We start from the raw sequence: 19,027 nt of genomic DNA on the forward strand, positions 1-19,027 counted from the left end.
TAAAAATAAGTTGCCAAGAGTCTCCTTCCCCTGACCTCTTCCACCATGTGAATACACAGCAGGAAGGAAAATGTCCTTAAGGCAAAAAGCTGTACCATACTAAATACCAATTCTGCCTTGATTGTGGACTTCTTAGCCTTCAGAACTGTGAGGAATGAACTGCTGTTGTTTATAAGCCATTCCAATCTATAGTATTTTGTTACAGCTGCCCTAACGAAGGTGCCTCATAATTCTGAGGTTCTAAGATGAATATCTCAGGAAAGAAGGAACAGACTTTAGTTAGTGATTCCATTACTCTATTCACTACAGTGACACTAAGTGTCTTAACTTTACAGAGAACTGTCAGGAAATCTACACTTTGTTCAATATCCATTGATCCTGGACAGGAATCGGTTGCAAGTCAAGTCCTCTAAACTCTACAAGAGTCCTAACACTGCCATTTACACCAAACCTCTCTGTACAGAGAGAAACAGTCCCACCTCTGCAGAGATTAAGAGCATTAGTCATGGCTGATATGGTCACCATTTTCTCTGGAGCAGACAAGACTATGTGCTCAGGTCCTCCATGATTAGTTGTTATTTCTTGGTAAGATGAGTGTGTATTCGTTCTCTTTTTCCCACCCACCAAAGAAAACAGAAAAATGGAAAGGCTCTGAAAGACTGATCAATCAAAAAGACTGGAAAATTTGAAGTTAAAAATTACTTAGGATATATATAATCCAAGGTCACTAGCTTCGTAAAGCACAAAGTTATGCTGGATACCAAAGCACCTTCAACTTGCCAGAGCTTACTCACTTGGTGAAAATAAACTGCTTATTCAAGTCTAGTGGTGATTCTTCATGCATAGGCTTCTTTTCTCAAAATCTCAAGTAGGAGGGGACTGCAAGATAAAATTATATCACAGTACCCAATTATTTACTTTCAGGGCCTTTCTATCAACTTAACACAACCAGAGCCTTTCCTGAATCGTAAATCACCTAGAAGTTTTGCAAATAGGGAAAAGTTCTGAAATTCTGAAAGTTTTGAAAGTTTGAATGTCTGTTTGATGTTCTGGAAATGAAATATACGCCACAGTGCAGAAACAGTGTCTCTGTAACCAGACCCCACAGGCTCTCTCCAGCTCCAATTCATCCATAGGGAAAGTTCCTGCGCCAGGCGTGGCTTTCCTTAAGCTATAAGGCACCAAAGAACATCAGTTTCAAAGGGGCAGAGAACTGTGCAGTTAAAGACCAGACAAAGGAGATTAAGATGGGGGTAGCATCACTGTTTGGGGAATGGTGGTAAATCTTACACTAAACTTAAAAAAGTGTCAAGTAATGTATCAGTGACTTTTAACTCATTTGTTAAAACACTGATCCCTTTGCTCTTCTGTAATTTAATTTAATTCTATAATGCGCAGTAAAGTTTTTGAATCTCAAGAAATAACAAGTAGTTGGCTTCATGAAGGTAGCAGCAGTGGGTCTATTAAAATGACAGTAAATCAGATAAATCACACTAGGGCTTGGGGCTTCTAATCTGCGCCACATCTCATATACACAGGAGTCAAGGTTCCTGAATGAACTAAAATTATTCCAATACAGAGCTGAAGCTGAGAGCACAAATAACAAACAGATAGGTAATCAAGTCTGTAAGAATAAACCGTGGTGCTTTTTATGATTTAGAGATAAGCATGTATTTCTTCATTTTCAGGCAGCCTTCACCAACCAGCCAATTCCTGATTCAGAGTTCTTGCTGGTTCTTAATATATCTCTCAAACTACCGTCACACATAAAATGCTTACTACGGGGCACCGAGGACTGTTGTCTCCATGCAGCGCTGCTAAGAAAATATTACTATCATAGTTTACAAGGAAGAAAAGGAGACACAGAAAAGCCTGACATTCTCTGCCTGCGTACCCTCCCAAGCCTGAACTCTTAACTACCACCATAAAATAACCTCTAAAACTTCTTTATCAATTTCTGATTTGTGATCTACAGCTACACTTGCCTTAAATCAAATTCCTCCTCGTGCACATCCCAAAGTCTCACTGGTTTCCCAGCTGCTGCTGCAGTGAAAGCTAAATGGTCAGCAGGGCTACAATGCTGGTCACTTAGCTTATTCCTTAGTCCTGACATTTCTCCCATACACAAATTCCTCTTTTACTTGTCGCTGTCTCTGACCTGCATGCCCTGTGGGACCACTGAGCTTGAGCCCATATTTATTCATTCTCTATCCCCAAATGAGTGTGAGATTCAGTTCTTACGTATCTACCATCAACAGAATGGGAAATGAGGTTAACAAACACACGAAAAGCTAATGACACAGAAGTAGAAAGAGAATAACTTTAGGGTAAGAGGGTCAGCACTTGATCTTAGCCAAAAGGCTGGGAAGCAATGAGAGGGCAATCTTATACAGGTAATTAATGAAAGACAAACTATTTCCAAAGTGGACTGTTTAAGAAAATACTGGGGAGCAGACCAGGCCAAAAGTAGTTAACAGTTAAGAGGCTGACACGACACAGCAGCTGTCAGTCTTAATTATTACATATAATTTGTTAATGAGAGGGCTCTATTTGTATCGCTTCTGTAATTAAATTTTGAATTTTAAACAAACTAATTTGAAACAAAACAATGACTAAAAATGGGGAATTAATGAAAAGAATGAACCATCTATTTAATTGATGAGAAAGTATGTGAACCTTAAAAAGGTATGGAAGGAAGTTCAATGACTTTGAAAGATGTAACACTGTTCAGAAAAAAGACTAAAATTTCAGGTTTGATGACACGAAGAGATAATTACAACATTTAAAAAACTGGTCATGAAACTATTACTCTATTACAACCTCTATGTATAAATTCTTTCAAAAAGATCTGAAAATTTATAAAACAAATTCTCAACAGTGATTAGAGGGAAGGATTTCAACTTTAATTTTTGCCTTACCTATTGGTTTTCTGATTTTCCTACAATAAACGTGTCTTGACTTCGAAACTAAATGATCATTTTCAATAAGAAAAACTAAAATATCTTTAAAGTTCTCTATCAAAAAATAAAATAGGGCAGACAAGGGAATTATTTAAGCTGTCAAAATACCTGTATTTATTTGGTTTTGCCCAAAAGAAGAGCTAGGGAAATAAGAGAAAATCACCAAGTATAGAGAAGAAAAGAAGGCACAAAGGTAAAGGGAAGCAATAAGAAAGAAAGATTTTTGAGTCAAATCCAAACCAAGCAAAGGCTTATGAGGCAGTGTTGAAAATGAGTGATGACAGACAGATCTACAAATATGAGAGATAAAGGAGGAAGCCAGGGCCAGAGCGAGAGTGACAGGGACAATCCCACCGCACACAGAGTAGGTAAGACTGCAGGAGGCACGGACAAAGGCCGGCAGAAACGCTCCACGGGACCTCTCCTCTCTCCCAGGAAGAGAACGCCTCTTCGTAAGGGTGTTGCCAACACCTTAGCTGCTATTTCTTTTTTGTTTGTTATTTTTGTAAAATGGCAGGTGGATAGGAATAACAAAATTCAAGAGAGTTATGTGGAACAATAATGACACTGCAATTACTTTCTTAAACTTATAATAAAAATCTAAGCTGACCAAAGCCTGTTTCAGAAAAGTAGGTGATAAAGTAAATGTTTTACATTAAATGTACAAAGTACGTAACAGTTTCACTGGACAGGAATTATTTTTCTGTACATAGACCTGAGAAATAAGCACAGAATTTCCCTTCTTTTTTTGTTTACTTATGTATCCAACTTTATTGACACCACTTACACTGATTTTATTTCTCATTTCCGGCCTTTCTAACCCATCTGATTTTTCATATCCCTCAGACAGAACTTTCCTGATGGCGAATTCACTGCTCTCTAAGATTTCTGTGTCATTCCTTTTGGCATTGTCTCCTACATCCTTTCAAAAGCATCAGTTAGGCATTTCATTTCTATTTATCTTTCAAACTGTATTCTAAGTTTCTGTAGTGAAGGCTTGTTTTATTTGCCCTGTCCACCACAGTGCCAGAACACAAATGTTTCGGGAGTTAGATTCAGTGTTTTTCAAAATCCAAGTTACAGCATTTTAGGGAATGGCAAAAGAAAGTCCACGAACCTCTCATTAGTATCTATTAAAATATAACAAAATGGAAAGGCTAAAAACAAAATACCACAATGTTTTCCAAGTACCAAGGATAGCTTCTGCTTTGTCAAAGTTATGTTTGAGATACACACACACACACACACACACACACACACACACACACCCCATACCCAAACACAAGCACTGGGCTACAATTTTGACTTCATTTACACAATTATAATTTCTTGTCATAAGCCACAGTTTGCAGACCATGGCTGCAATGACCATTCTATGATGTGTAAATTCACACACATGAGTCATGTCACTTAACACACTTCCACAGATTTCTACAAATAAAGCTGTTCTTACAGCTTCTGCAAAAGAGTTGCCCAAAATGGCTAGCCACATTTCATAATACATCACGGAGGGCAAAGCTGACTGGGATAGAGCTGGGCAGCCACTGGTCCAGTGACAACATATGTTTGAGTTCCCCTGTTAATAATGGAGGTGAAGTAGGTGAGCCAAACACATCCTCTCTCTCCAGACACTAAGCTGGATAGTTCCATAAAGAAGCTGACAGTGAACAGGAGGGTGAGATAGGGCCAAGCAAGGTAACATCAGGTCTAAATTCCTTGTGATCGCAGGAACTCTGAGTATCAGGAGCTCTCCAGGTAAGAAAAGGCATGCTTTTTAAAAGGGAAAATAAGCCAACCAATGCAAGAGGAGAAGAGCCATAACAGGCAGAGAACCAAAGGGAAACACAGTTCTGCCCTTCCAGAGACCGAGACATATGTGTCCACTATATGAGCAACGTCAGAGGCTCTGTTCCCAGGTAACCCTGAGACCCTAACAAAGACGGGAGGACAGTAGCAACATTCAACATCAAAGTCTAAGCCGCCCCCCATAAAGCTGCCAACAGGCTATTATCACATATATAGACTACATATACTCTACATATAGACAAATATACATATAGTATATTTGAAAACATTCAGTACAATCCCAGGAACAAAATAAGTCCTCTGCAAATAGCAAAAAAATCAATAATTTAATGGTGTGAAAACTAATCAAAATTATGATTATCCAAAGAAGATGGGTTTCTTGCAAGACAAGGACCAACTGCTCATATTGAGACTTTGAACCCACATGGACAAAAAGAACTCCTTGTTGCCCTGCTGGGTAGACCACAACCACGTACTTTTGCATACCACTACTAGTAGCAATTTCTTGCCCTCTAAACTGGAAATTGCTCCATTTTTGTGTTACTGAAGTTTACTGCCAGAGTTTATTTCCTACATCAAAGGGGGAATTAATCTACCAATTTCTTTCTTTCCTTTTTTTTTTTTTTCCTTCCTTCCTTCCTTCCTTCCTTCCTTCCTTCCTTCCTTCCTTCCTTCCTTCCTTTCTCAGGGTCTCACTATGTAGTTGAGACTGCCCTGGAAGTCACTATGTAGCCCAGGCTGGTCTCAAACTCACAGCGATCCTCCTGCCTCAGCCTCCCAAGTGCTGGGATTACAGGCGTGTGCCACCATGCCCAGCTCTACCAATTTCTTTTACTTGCAGTAATATTTTGCTGTGTAAATGTCCCTAATTTTACACTTCTTAACTATTCAAATAATATAAATACAGAAAATAATGTCCTGATACTCTTAAGAAAGATGTTATGGTTTATATCTAGATATCTCCCAGTGCCTCATGTGCTCAGGGACAAGGCTTTTAAAAGGTCACTGGATTTTGAGGGTAGTGCAGCTGACCTGCTGCTCCTGTTAAAGGTGGCCTCTGGTCACCGTGGACATGACCTGGAAGCATTTCTCCCCCTTCCCAGCCCCTCCCCTGACTCTTTCTGCTTCCTCGCTGCCACGCCCTGAGTGGCTTTCCTTTCCTCGGCACCAGAATCTTCCACTCTCTGCTGACCATAAAAGGACTGAAACTTCTGAAACATGAGCCAAAATAAACCCTTCCTCCTTTAAGTTGTGGGTGTCAGGTATTGTGTCTCAGCATTGAGGACAGTAACCAGGACAAGAGAGTACAGACCAGTCTTCTAGAAAAATCAGTAGGCTCCATAAGTCTTCCAGATAAATCTACAAAATTCAAGTAATAAATTAAGGACTAATTCCATATTTTAAAATTCTATAGTAATTTTGATAGTGATTGGTACCCTCAAATCATGGAGACCAATGGTTGTGTTAATCTGACCCTGAGAAACATTCCCAAAATTAAACTAATGAAGGACACCCCAACAACAGAACACCTTAAGTTCAAGAGGGCAAATACAAAAATCTGACAAGATGAAATCCGTAATCTGAAATTCAGTATTTTAAAGCTTTCCTCACAGTTACTCAGAACTCCTCAAAAGAATGATAGAGCCTTCTCTTCCTCTACCTAAGTACGCCATATTTTTATAGACTGCTATTTTTTTTGCAAGTGTATCCTATCCATCTCCCCAAAGGGCATATACGTATTTGAGAATAAGCATGTAATTTAATTTGATTTCAGGGTAACAGCTTGGAAGTCGCCAGCTTATATGACAAATTCCTATTTTTCAAATCTTCCTTTCTCCTCCTGCAAGTTCCAGGAAGTCTTCCAAAGGCAAACTATATATGCCTTAAGTGCCGAGCCCAGAACAGAAGAGGCTGAGGTCTTGATTCTAGATCTCACATTACACCAGTAGCCACACAACGAAGAGCTGAAGAAATCCAGTACTCTGATGAAACAGAAAAACTGACCGAAGAGCTTAAACTCTGTAAGTACACTGAAGAAATTCAAAATGATTTAAGAACAATGATGAAGCCACATGTTGGCAAGTGCCAAAGAGGGGAACAGTGAAAGATGACTATATTAGGTGTGGAAAATATGCCAGCGTGCTTCAGCTTCTACCACTGGAGCCTGAACTCTCTTTTCAAAGGTACCTGGTATTTCAAAGTGACAGAAATTCCACAAACACACCCTGTGGCAAATAAACAGGGTCAAAGCACGGCTAGCAAGAGTGGTTGTGGTGCTGTCACCGAAGTTAGCAAAGCAAACACTAGTTTTGCAATATAACCTCTTAGTATGAGAGCAGTAGCTGTACGTGTTATGTGAGTGGTGGTGGCGTGCTAAGATGAAAAACAAAAAGCAATACAAAGAAAAACAACTCTATAAAAAAATCTATCTAGAAGAGACAATAAGTACTTCTGGGATCCTGCTAGAGGATGGATCTTTTGAACAAACTTGAAGCTCACTTTTCATCCCAGACTTAGCCAGCTACACACCTGGCACTAACTGTTACAAGTACCTAGTGTTCTTTCCCTCACTAACACAATCAATGTTTTTCTTCAAACCCACAAACTTTTCCCAGAGATCTAAGAATTGTTGGCTTAGTCCTCACGCTGCCAATTCAGGTGAGTCACTGGGCAATTCACCTGTGTGCAGCAGGTTTCTTGTCTCTGGGCACGGTTCCAGATTATCATCTTTGGCGGTCAGGAATGACTCAACTTCAAAGCCTCAAGTCCCTTCCACATATAAGCAAGCCCAAATTGGGAATCATTATTACTTAAATTATTTCAAACGTATTTGTGTTCTTGGAGGCCTGAAGCACAGCTCAGTTATTGTCCCCGGAGTGAAGAAATCCTGTATTTCCAATCAGAGTAGATCTACGTACTCTGACAATCAAGTGAACAAAGAAAAAGTTGTCCTCGTCCTATGAGAACCAAGGAGCCCTGGTTGTACCCCAACTGGGAGAACATTCCATATCTATATGTAGAGCCTGTTGGCAGAGGCACCACTGCTAAATAGTCACTCTTAATTTGCTTTAATCCTACTAGAGCCTAAATGTTTACTGTTCTAGTCCCAAAGAAATAGCTCTCTTATACCATCCTGCCTGTCCTTTATTCTTGGATGATCGTGACACTACAGTTAAACCTAATCCAACATTGTAAATGCAAACCACCTGTCACTTGTGTGGCTAAGCACTACCCTGCCTAGCACTGTCCAGTGAAACCAAAAGAGCCATATAAACAAATATACTCATATAAATTATACTACAGAATGAAAGCCTAAAGACCTTATGTAACAACCATAAATTACTGCAAATTACAGCACATCAAAAGAGTCTCTGGCATACCGAATGCTTCTTAGAGTCAACTGATAAGAAGTTTCATCAACCCAGCAGGCAGGCAGGTGTTTACAACAAAGATAAGAGATTTTTTAGAAAATGAAACAATAAACAGTGGCTACCCAAACATGCACTCACACATTCCCCTCCTAAGGAGAAAGTTGAAACGTGGGGCAAATTGAGACCCAACCCAGTGTCAGAAGACCTCTTGGTCTCTTCTTTCTGGCATCAAAGCCTTACTCAAAGCAGTTTTGTGTTAAAGTCACACACGATTAGGTGGGGCCATCCCATTAATTCGATACATGAAGAGTTAAGCAAGGAAAGATGATGCAAAAAAATATATCAACAGCAGAAATCTTCTGAGACATGCCCTCAACTTTGCAGCTTCTCTGTAAGGATAGATCAGGCCTGAGTCCAGCACAGAAACAGAAATGCTGATCACTTATAAGAAGCACCCTGACATAATCATTCTCAAAGCCTTCTCTTTTTAGGGTCCTAATGGCAATTTAGACAGTTTATAGATCGACTTCTAAAACTTTTTAGTACTATTATATCTACTTTTTGAAAAATTAAAGCAAATTGCATCTTTTTGGTGGGTAGAAAACCCACAAGGAAGAACAGAACTTCAGGACAGGGACTCCCTCTAGGGAAGGAAGAGGGGGGAAAAAGGATAGGAGAGCAGCAGGTTCTGAGCTGGATTTGCCTACAAAAACAGAACCTGGAGCAAATATGTTAAATATTACCATTTATTTAGTCTGGGTTGGTGGGTACATAGAGATCTATCCTCTTTACTTTTTTTTTTTTTTTTTTTTTTTTTTTTTTTTACTTTTCTGTACATGGTAAGTGCTTCATACTAAAATAAGGTAAATTTCAAGTGAAAATTTCTGGTTAGAGCAAAGTAGTAGCTCCTCAATTTATGGAAAGCTTGCCCACCACAGCCCCCACCACTCCTCATCACCAACACACACGAGCACCACATGTTCACACCACTTGCCCTGCTCCTGAAGGCACTGTCATTTGTGGCATAACACTGAGGGCACCAAAGCAAATTCAGGGTGAGACTTGAGCAGGGATCTGTGACAAAGTCCAATCATACTACTTTGATTACGTGCAACTGCCGAGCAACACAATAAATACACACAACTCACTGGGGAACGTTCATATCCAAGATAACGTATACTAAAGTTTGAACCCACTTTACAAACCCACTTTACAGTTCTACACATTTTATTATGAGATAGTTCTCTCTCTGATATCTGTCTTGCTACCAAAAGGCACATCAAAATATTTATCCTCTGTCAAATAAAAATATAAGCATAGTTGAAGCTGTCCTGAGGGACACACACTATTATTTAATTACATGTGCATTTGTTCATCTGTGAAAGCCAAACTGCAGAGAACATAAATACGGCAGCCTGATTTTTAGTACCATGAAGCTGAATTGGATCAGAATGTAAGTGACACAGAAGTCCACATTTCTGCTGAGTGTTCAAAAGCCAACAGAAGGACTTAGGCCTGTGCTAACAAACACAGCTGCTGCCACAGAAAGAAAAGTAAAAAAATACATAGCTTTCTTTTCTCAGATCCTCTACCAAATGGTCCATACCAACAACTGCATGAATCAAATGAGTCATTTGACTCTAAATGGAGTCAACATGTTCATTACGGACCTTGTTACCATTTTTTAAAAAGTATTTGGTTTAATAAATATGTATAACGATATCATTACATTAAGGTATGAAGCGACCAATACACCAACTATGTGACTAGGTGCTATAGCTTACCACCTCCGAAAAATCCTAAAAATATCATAGAAATTGCCAAGTTAACAGGGATCAAGTCTGGCTCGTACATGTTTTGCTGGACTGAGATAACATTTCTTTAAAACTTGAACGCAGTAAGTATTCATCCAAGTCTAGATTTCTGTTATCAGACCTGTCAACACTGAGCCCTTATACTTACCTGGTTAGAGTGAAGTAGTAGCTCCTCAATTTATAGAAAGCCTGTCCACTACAACCTCCACTACTCCTCATTACCAACACACGCAAGCCCCACATGTTCACACCACTTGCCCTACTACTGTAGACACTGCCATCTGTGGCATAACATTGAGGGCACCGTACCTTGGAGGCACTAAAAATAAATACATTCCCATTAGGACCAACTTCCGGGTGGAACAACACAGGAAGAAAGGACTCTTTCTAGAATTCTGAATTTCCACGGAGGTTAGAAGAGAAGAGGTAAAGCATGAACCAGAAGTCGTCCCCTACTATTCACGTGAACGCACGCGAGCGTGCGCGCACACACACACACACACACACACACACACACACACACAAGCCCAACATACACAGCTCCTTCTCCTATGCTGGTGAGATACCGTGATACAGGCATGAGATTCCTGATTCTAAACAATGCCCACTGTAACTTAAGAGGAAACTACCTCCACTCTAATATTGCCTAAGGACTCTTGGAGGTGTACTGGCCTGTTTTGATGCAATGCTCCCACTACCCAAGCCAGCTGAGGGAATTCCTTTTAACTTGCGAATGCGTTAGGTATCTACATTGTTATGCCCAACCTCTGTCTGTGACATACTATAAGCCAGGTGGAAAATAAATTATGACTAAAAAAGTGTTTGATGCAGAAAAGAGAAATTCATCAATACAAAAATAAGTATCAGATACACACACACATAATAGAGATGGAATATTCATCAGTTAATACCAAGAAAACATGAATATATCTATAACAAATGAAATGTACAAAAAAGAATAGTAATAAGCTCCTTATTATGCACAATTTACATATATAAACATGCAACATATATATACACACACACACACAAACAAATGAATATACTTGCATATATAGCCAAATTGTGATAAAGCTCAAGATACTACTACGTATACACAATATTTTTAAAAAAGGAAAAAAAGATATTGAGTAGGAAGTTTCCAGATTTCACAGTACAACAGTCTCGAGGAACTTAATTTTATCAAAACCCAATTGCCTGGTAAGTGTCAAAGTTCATGGTATTATTAGAGTCTACAGAGTTTTGATAAGCATTTCACAATCTGAAAGGAAGTCTTTCTCCTTAGGATTATAGGGTTACTGGCAGAAAAATAAAAAGCCACATTGATTCCACAACTCAGTCTTTCCCAGTTAGAAAAGAAGAGAAACACTCACTGCAGAGAGCTGGCCCCACGTAGATCTCAGCGGCTTATGGTGAATCACAATTTTTTCCTCTGACTTCTGCTCTTTGAGCTCCGACTCTTCATCAGAGTCAATGTCAAGGGCCTTTTCTTTGTAGTTTTGATATAAGACAGCATTTTCTGCAAGAAAATACAAAAGCCTGATATATCACTATTTGCCTGCAATCACCACACTACTTCTGAACAAACTTCCATATGTCCTATGGTCTCTGGTGTAATTAACAACACAAAAAGAGACTCTGTCATTCAAGAATTATACATGATTTTTCAATGGAAGCAAAGTTTCTATGTCTTTGTCCACTACTCACAAAGAACAGTTGGACATCTTAAATCATCGTTAGCCAGGTTAAACTGAGTTCACACACTACATTTCCTTCAAGGTCCATCACCATTCCTTTATCTATTTAGCAAACATTAATTGTACCTCTACAATGTGCCAGAGTCTGACAAAAAAACAAAAACCAGAAAACAAAGACATCTCTCATTTCCTCATGTGCTACCAATTACTGAGACAGTTAAATTCATTCACACATTTATTCATTCAGTCAAATTCATTCATGCATTTATTTAATGAACTGACATCCAGAAAATGCCTACTAGGTGCCAGCAACTTCTAGGCACTGGGACTGTGAAAATGAATGAAAAAAAAGATTTTAAAAATCCCAATCTCTTTACGGATCTGACGTTAAAGTGAGAGAGAACTTCAATAAATAAACTAGCAACTCTTATAATACTTCAGGTATGCCTACATATCATGAAGAAAAACAGAACATGCAAGGGGGATGGGAAATGCTGGGAGGAAGGTATGTGGATTTTTAAAAGGACAGTTTAAGTCCTCAGAGAAGTGACACTTAAACCAACACTTTATGTGGTGAGATAGCGCTAGGAAAAAAAGCATCTCATCAGAGTGGGCAGAAAGTACAAAGGCCTGGGGGCACAAAGTGCTTGGTATCACTGCGCACGGGACAGCAGGGTGGCCTAGTGCCCTGAGGAAGGGATCAAAGTATTGAAGAAGGGAGACAGGATATGGAGAGGTCAGATTACATACAGCCCTGTTTCGGTGTCGTGGAAAGGATTTTGATTTTTTTTTGGGGGGGTACTGGGAATCGAACTCGGGACCGTTACTTTCCAGGCAGACAGAGACACCACTGAGCTAAATCCCTGGCTCAGGACTTTGAAATTTACTCCAGGTGCAAGGACAAGCTCAATGATAAAGGGTTTGGGCACACTGATCATATATAAATACATACATACAAATGGAAGGATTTACCTACAGGTGACCTGAGAACATACCAGCAGACTCTAATCTAGTCCAGGCATCTGGGAAGTATCAATGAGAAAAATCTAAGATCTGAAAGTAGAGGAGCTAGAGCTAAAAGAGAGTACATGTACAGCTCAGAAACCAAAGGAAATGTAATACCTTAAAATACCTATGTGATACCTATGGCACTGGGGCCGGGGACTTAGCTCAGTGGTGCCAATGCATGCCTGTCAAGCGCAAGGTCCTGAGTTCAATCCCCAGTATAAAAAAAAAAAAAGGAACTATGGCTGGTCAATGTAGCTGGAGCGAGGGGTGAAGGGAGGGCAGGGACAAGGGGAAAAAATGAGAACCAAGATTTGTCATGTAAAGGTACAAGATTCCCATTATGGATGTAACTGTACTGTATACCCAAAATGCATCAATAAACTCAGTGAGGAAAATAAATGTAGCTGGAGCTTTGGCATGTCTGACCAGTGGTCAAAAAGCTCAAGGTGGGCTTAAAATGATGAGCCAAACAGTCTCCATCAAGCAGGGCTTTTTAAGCCATGTTAAACACTGGATATTGCTCTGAATTCAGAGAACTGAGTTTCTGTCACACTGGGATTGTATATCATCCTGCATGCAATGGGAGGTATCCATGGGAAGGAAACACTGACCACACAAGAGACTCATTAAGAATGCGACTGGCATGGCCAATGCAGACTGATAGAGACCTGGGCTATGCTATGTAGCGAGAACTGAATGTGACCAACTAGATACAGTAAAAAAAAAAAAAGGAACTATGGCTGGTATATGTAGCTGGAGCGAGGGGTGAAGGGAGGGCAGGGACAAGGGGAAAAAATGAGAACCAAGATTTGTCATGTAAAGGTACAAGATTCCCATTATGGATGTAACTGTACTGTATACCCAAAATGCATCAATAAACTCAGTGAGGAAAATAAATGTAGCTGGAGCTTTGGCATGTCTGACCAGTGGTCAAAAAGCTCAAGGTGGGCTTAAAATGATGAGCCAAAAAGGGAGGGCAGGGACAAGGGGAAAAAATGAGAACCAAGATTTGTCATGTAAAGGTACAAGATTCCCATTATGGATGTAACTGTACTGTATACCCAAAATGCATCAATAAACTCAGTGAGGAAAATAAATGTAGCTGGAGCTTTGGCATGTCTGACCAGTGGTCAAAAAGCTCAAGGTGGGCTTAAAATGATGAGCCAAACAGTCTCCATCAAGCAGGGCTTTTTAAGCCATGTTAAACACTGGATATTGCTCTGAATTCAGAGAACTGAGTTTCTGTCACACTGGGATTGTATATCATCCTGCATGCAATGGGAGGTATCCATGGGAAGGAAACACTGACCACACAAGAGACTCATTAAGAATGCGACTGGCATGGCCAATGCAGACTGATAGAGACCTGGGCTATGCTATGTAGCGAGAACTGAATGTGACCAACTAGATACAGGGCAGAGGTGTTAAGATGTTTCCTAGGTCTTAAATTCTATCAAGGGAAAGTAAGAGATAGAACAACAGAAGAGATAAAGGTTTACTGAAAAGAGTATGAGTTTGGCTTGACACATATGCAGTTAGAAACTCTTCCCATCTACTAAAGAGCAGACACCTGCCTCTTCTCTCATCAATTCTAAGTAGGTCTGTATGCAAGCGGTCCGGAGTAACACTGAAATCTATATAAGGCTTTTCTATTCTCTGTTCTGCATGTAAGAAACAGGTATGTACTCTGAGTTTCCCCCATCTTTCAAGTACTTAGTGGCTGGAACGAAGTGCATGCAGAACGTTGTTAAGATTTCTCATACATTTGCACAAAGGCATTGTCATCACAGCCCTTCTTTCAGATAATCAGTGAGGCTAAAGTTCTTGCTGTGTCTCACTCGACTGATGAGCAAAAGTAGCATGGTAGGAACTCAGCATCACAGACTCCTACCGCTGGACCAAACTGCTTCCTGAGGTGCATTCTTGATAATCAGTAACTTTAAGAATCCTACATGTTTTCACAGACATACATATGAAAAAGGACTCTGAGGTCATCATATATGAGACAAGACATGAGAAAATACATAGAAGCAGCTCTTTATACTAGGAAATTACATAAAACTAGCTATAGTGAAGCTCTGCCTTAAAAGTTAATTTAAACCTTTTCTAAAAATTTTTAACTCTTAGGCATGGTGGTGCACATGTATAATGCTGGAACTCTAGGAGGTTGAGAAAGGAGGACTACAAGTTCAAGTCCCACCTGGGCAATCTACCAAGATCGAGTCTCAAAATTAAAATAATGATTTTATTATTAGCTCAGTAATATTTATCAGTAGCTCAGTGGTAGAGCGTTTATATTAATTCTTTGACCTTTGCCTCAGAGGGTTAAATAGGGTTTTATATATATACATACGTATACATATATATATATATATATATATATATATGTATACGTATGTATATATATAAAACCCTATTTAACCCTCTGAGGCAAAGGTCAAAGAATTAATATAACATTCCAAGGATATAAAGTAGACACTACATAGAGGCTCTGTTCAATTCTTATTGATGGAGTAGCAGAAAAGTGGACTAATAACTAGACGTGCATCCTACTACTGGCTGTGTTACCAGCTGTGTGAGAAGGGACAAGTTATAAATCTTCCAATTTCTTCAATTATAAAATCAGGGACATGAAACTGTACTAACTAACTTAAATACTGTATCTGGGCTACTTCTCCATATAGCATTGTTTTCCAAGATTGGTAAAATGAATGAATTTTTTAAATTGAAAGATGCTCCAATGGCAAACCCTTTTTTTATAGAAATCATATAAGCAGATATTTGTAATCACCCAAAGTGTTATTTTATAACTCCGGGAGGTTTTATGTTAGTTTTAGTTACAGAACGACAGGCCCGTCTTCTTCACTGTTCATTAAAAGTTGGAAACCCTCAGCAATTAAAATAAGAGAGAAGCACCCTACTTATCCCCAGGACCCTTAAGCCTTACTTACTAGGGCTGGACTGGGACTGCTCTTTTCATGCTCTTCCAGTTGGGTGACACTTGATCCATCTATTTACAAGTCCACTAATCTGATTAGGGTCTGACCACCTGGTTGAGGCTGCTTTTGTTTTTGAAATCCTTGACAAAAATCCTATATGGATTACAAATTCTTAATGAGTATGTTTTTGCCAGCCAGGAGAGTTATGCTTCCCCAAAGTTGAAACTTAATAAAGAAACAGGAAGTCAGAAATGAAAATAAAATGTGGAAATGTGGGGAAAAGACTATTAAGCCAAGGGAAATGTGACTGAAGGAAAAATGACTTCAGATCTAAAAGCCAGCCTCCAAATGTTTAACTGAAAAGCTAGAGCTTGCTCTTACTTCCTCTGCTTTTTGAGGGAGATGGGACAGGGCCAAATTACAGAAGAATTAAAAATCCCAGGACATTAATTGAGAAAGTTATCAGCTTATAAAAAACACCACTGATTTTCTTCACTATTGGTTTTTCTTAATAAAAACTTTGCTTAGTGTAGAACTTTGCCCTGTATATAATCAAGGACAAATTTCTCTTCTCAAGTGTTTTCTTAATGCAGTTGGATTTCAATTTAAAAATTGATATTCCACATTGAAACAGCAATAAAAGTCTGGAAAATTAAATGCTTACCTTCCCCATCAAATGTTCCTTGTCCTTTCAGCATTTTTTTCTAAGAGACAAGAAAAGCAAAAAGAAGAGAAAGCAAAGCAAAGTATGTGTGAATGAGCCAAATAGAAAACACAGCTATTATAAGTAAAAGTACGTTTTTGTTGTTACATTCATTAGATTTCCAAAAGCATACAGCAGATGATTTCTAGAGCAGTTCAATCATACAACCACTACAATTCACTGAAACAGTGAAATAAAATGTACACAGTCTCACACACTCCATCAAAACAGGGAATCCTCAGACGGCCAGCGGTTCAACTTATTTCATGACTTGTGATTCAACATTACTGTTAGATTGAACTTTGCTATACTTCCCGAGTTGAGAAAAACACTTATAATATTATGTAATGTCTTTTCTTTAAGACCATACGCTCTAAAATAAAACAAGCTTGTGTATTTATTACATATGTGACATTTATATACACTGGTTCCGGTTCTCTAATAAAAAAAAAAATGTGAGTGCCAACGGAATCCTTGTCCTCTTGCTGAGATCTATCTTGTTTATGGGGAAGGCAGCATACACTCTAAAATATTCCTCTATGGTTTCCCTACTTCTTTATGTCCTAGTTGACAGTATTTTAGCAAGTGAAATTCTGAGGCCTTTTCTCAGCAAACAATATCACCTTACCCTATAGTTCTGTGCCACCAATTTCTTAAATGCATAAAATGGGAATGAAATGCAATCAAAGGGCATGGTGACAAAAACAAGCAACAAAATACACCTCAAACTCTGTCCTTCACGATTCGGGGGGACTGATTTGCAAATTCACATTTTACCGGAATGATATCAAGTGTGTGATCGCGGTTCAAAATAATCAAAAGAGTGAAAAGGGAAGCAGTATTTTTCTGCATCAGCTGTGACAAACTACCACCGACCCCTCTAAATAAACACCTGCCTACCTGGCCAACCCTCGAGTGCAGCTTCACACCTCCTTCCAGCTCCCTGTATTACAAGTGCCCAGCACTTTCCAGTCAATGCTTAATTTGCGATACATTTTTGTTTTTCTTTGCACTCCGAATTTTCCCTGAGCTTATAAAGTTAAAAGTGATAGTTTCACTTCCATCCGTATGGTTGCATTAAACTCAGTGGTGCCTGCCAGCCACAGAATGGCCAAGCACTTATGTGCCCAGGTATCAACAGCAGGAGAAGAAGTAAAAGTGAAAAACGATTTCTAATTTTCTCTGTTGCTCCTACTCTCCCCCAACACACGCATTCGCTTTTGGCTTAAGGAATGGACAACATTCCTGCCCACTCTTACCTTTATCCTTCCCAGGCTGGAAAACTTTTCCTTGTCTTCCATCACCACTTTCAGGACAGGCTGGGACATCCTGTTCTTCTTCTTGGAGCTGTTAGGGCTGTCAAAATCAAAGCCACTGACCACAGCCCTGCGATAGGACGTGGACCGCAGGCCTCGCCGCAGAGACCCGGGGCTATCCAGGTCATTGTCGACCTCCCTCTCTTCCCCCGTCGGACCCAGGGGTGCTCCGAAGCCCTCCACCATGCTGCGCACCTTGAGGAGTCTCTTATGGGGCTCCACATTCTGATTGGTGGATTTACTTAATTTAATTTCTGAGGCTAGGCTCTTCGGAATGATCTGCTGCTTCCCCACTTTGAGGGCAGCAGGGCTGTTTGTACTCAAAACCACGGAAGGGTTTTCCGGTAGTTCGTTCTCCCGCGAGGGCAGCCTTTGGAGGGGGAGGTTTTGTTCCAAAGGCGTTTTCTGGGACACATTACAGAGTCCCGAAGGCCTCCGTTCTGGGTCCTTGGCTGTCTCCGCAGACTGAGAACAGGAGCCAGCGGAATCGTTTTTGGAGGCAAGACCATTGACAGTGGGTGAAGGCACCCGGCTGGCAGTCACTCCGGTGGGGTCCTCAGGGCTGCAGGGCGCTGCGACCGCAGGAGTCCGAGGGGTGCTCAGTGGCAGCGTAGGGGCAGGGTTCACCGTGCCATTTGCCCGAGACTTCGGGGAGCCGCCGAAAGCCACTTTGGGGACTTGGGGTGACTTGGACCGTCGGGGTCCAGGAGAAGCAGCTCTGTATTCCGGAGAGACCGTCCGCCCATTGGTCACCGCGCCCCCATGGGCGCAAAGAAAGAGGGGGCTTCTCTGTACCGTCCCGCCGTCCGACGAGGCGGGCAGCTGGGCGGGCGTCTGCGCCGCGGGCAGCGTCCCCAGCTCCTCCACCGGGAAGTCCGTGATCAGCAACCCGCTGGGGCTCTGGTAGGACTGTGGCCTCGGTTTGCTCCGGCCCACCAGCTGGGGTTCAGGGGTCGACCGCCTCCGCCATAAAGGGGTTAATCTGTTGCTAGAAAAATCCACTTCGCTCTCGCCGTCCATGGCGAGGCCTCGGGTCAACCCCTAAGGTTTCCTAGCAGGGAAAAAGTTACGGAACCCTTCTCCGAACAACCTGGCACGTCTCGCACACACGCCAGCTCCGACCCCAGCGGTCACCCGGCTGTGGCGCGGGACGCCACTGAGCGCCACTTACCCGCCCTTTCTCGGGAGAAAAGCGCGGGGGCCGGGGCGCAAATCCGGGCTGCTTCCCGGGCGGATTAATCCAGACACCTTCGCGTCACTCCCGCGCTCAACGACCACCCGCACGGAAGGAGCCGGCCACCAAGTCTCTGGTTTCAAACCGAAGCGCAGGAAACTTGGGACGGGTTCAGCTTTCTCGGGAAACGCGCCGCGGGACGCTCCCCTCAGCCGCCATCCAGCCGGCCGTCCCCGTCC

General features: G+C 41.0%; 1 protein-coding gene across 1 annotated transcript in view; it reads right to left on the reverse strand.

Annotated features, from left to right (window-relative positions):
• The window catches only part of Arhgef26 (Rho guanine nucleotide exchange factor 26), a 119,920-nt gene extending 100,899 nt beyond the window's left edge, over positions 1 to 19,021 (reverse strand). Inside the window, exons 1-3 of the mRNA XM_010636892.1 lie at positions 17,558 to 19,021; positions 16,260 to 16,299; positions 11,325 to 11,470 (exon numbers count right to left, since the gene is read on the reverse strand). Coding sequence (XP_010635194.1) covers positions 11,325 to 11,470; positions 16,260 to 16,299; positions 17,558 to 18,634 — 1,263 coding nt within the window. The 5' untranslated portion in view covers positions 18,635 to 19,021. The remainder of the gene's footprint in view (positions 1 to 11,324; positions 11,471 to 16,259; positions 16,300 to 17,557) is intronic.
• Between the last annotated feature and the right edge of the window lie 6 nt (positions 19,022 to 19,027).

The sequence above is a fragment of the Fukomys damarensis genome, unplaced genomic scaffold (genome assembly GCF_012274545.1).
Source record: "Fukomys damarensis isolate Sample0158 unplaced genomic scaffold, DMR_v1.0_HiC HiC_scaffold_37, whole genome shotgun sequence".
Lineage (NCBI taxonomy): Eukaryota > Metazoa > Chordata > Mammalia > Rodentia > Bathyergidae > Fukomys > Fukomys damarensis.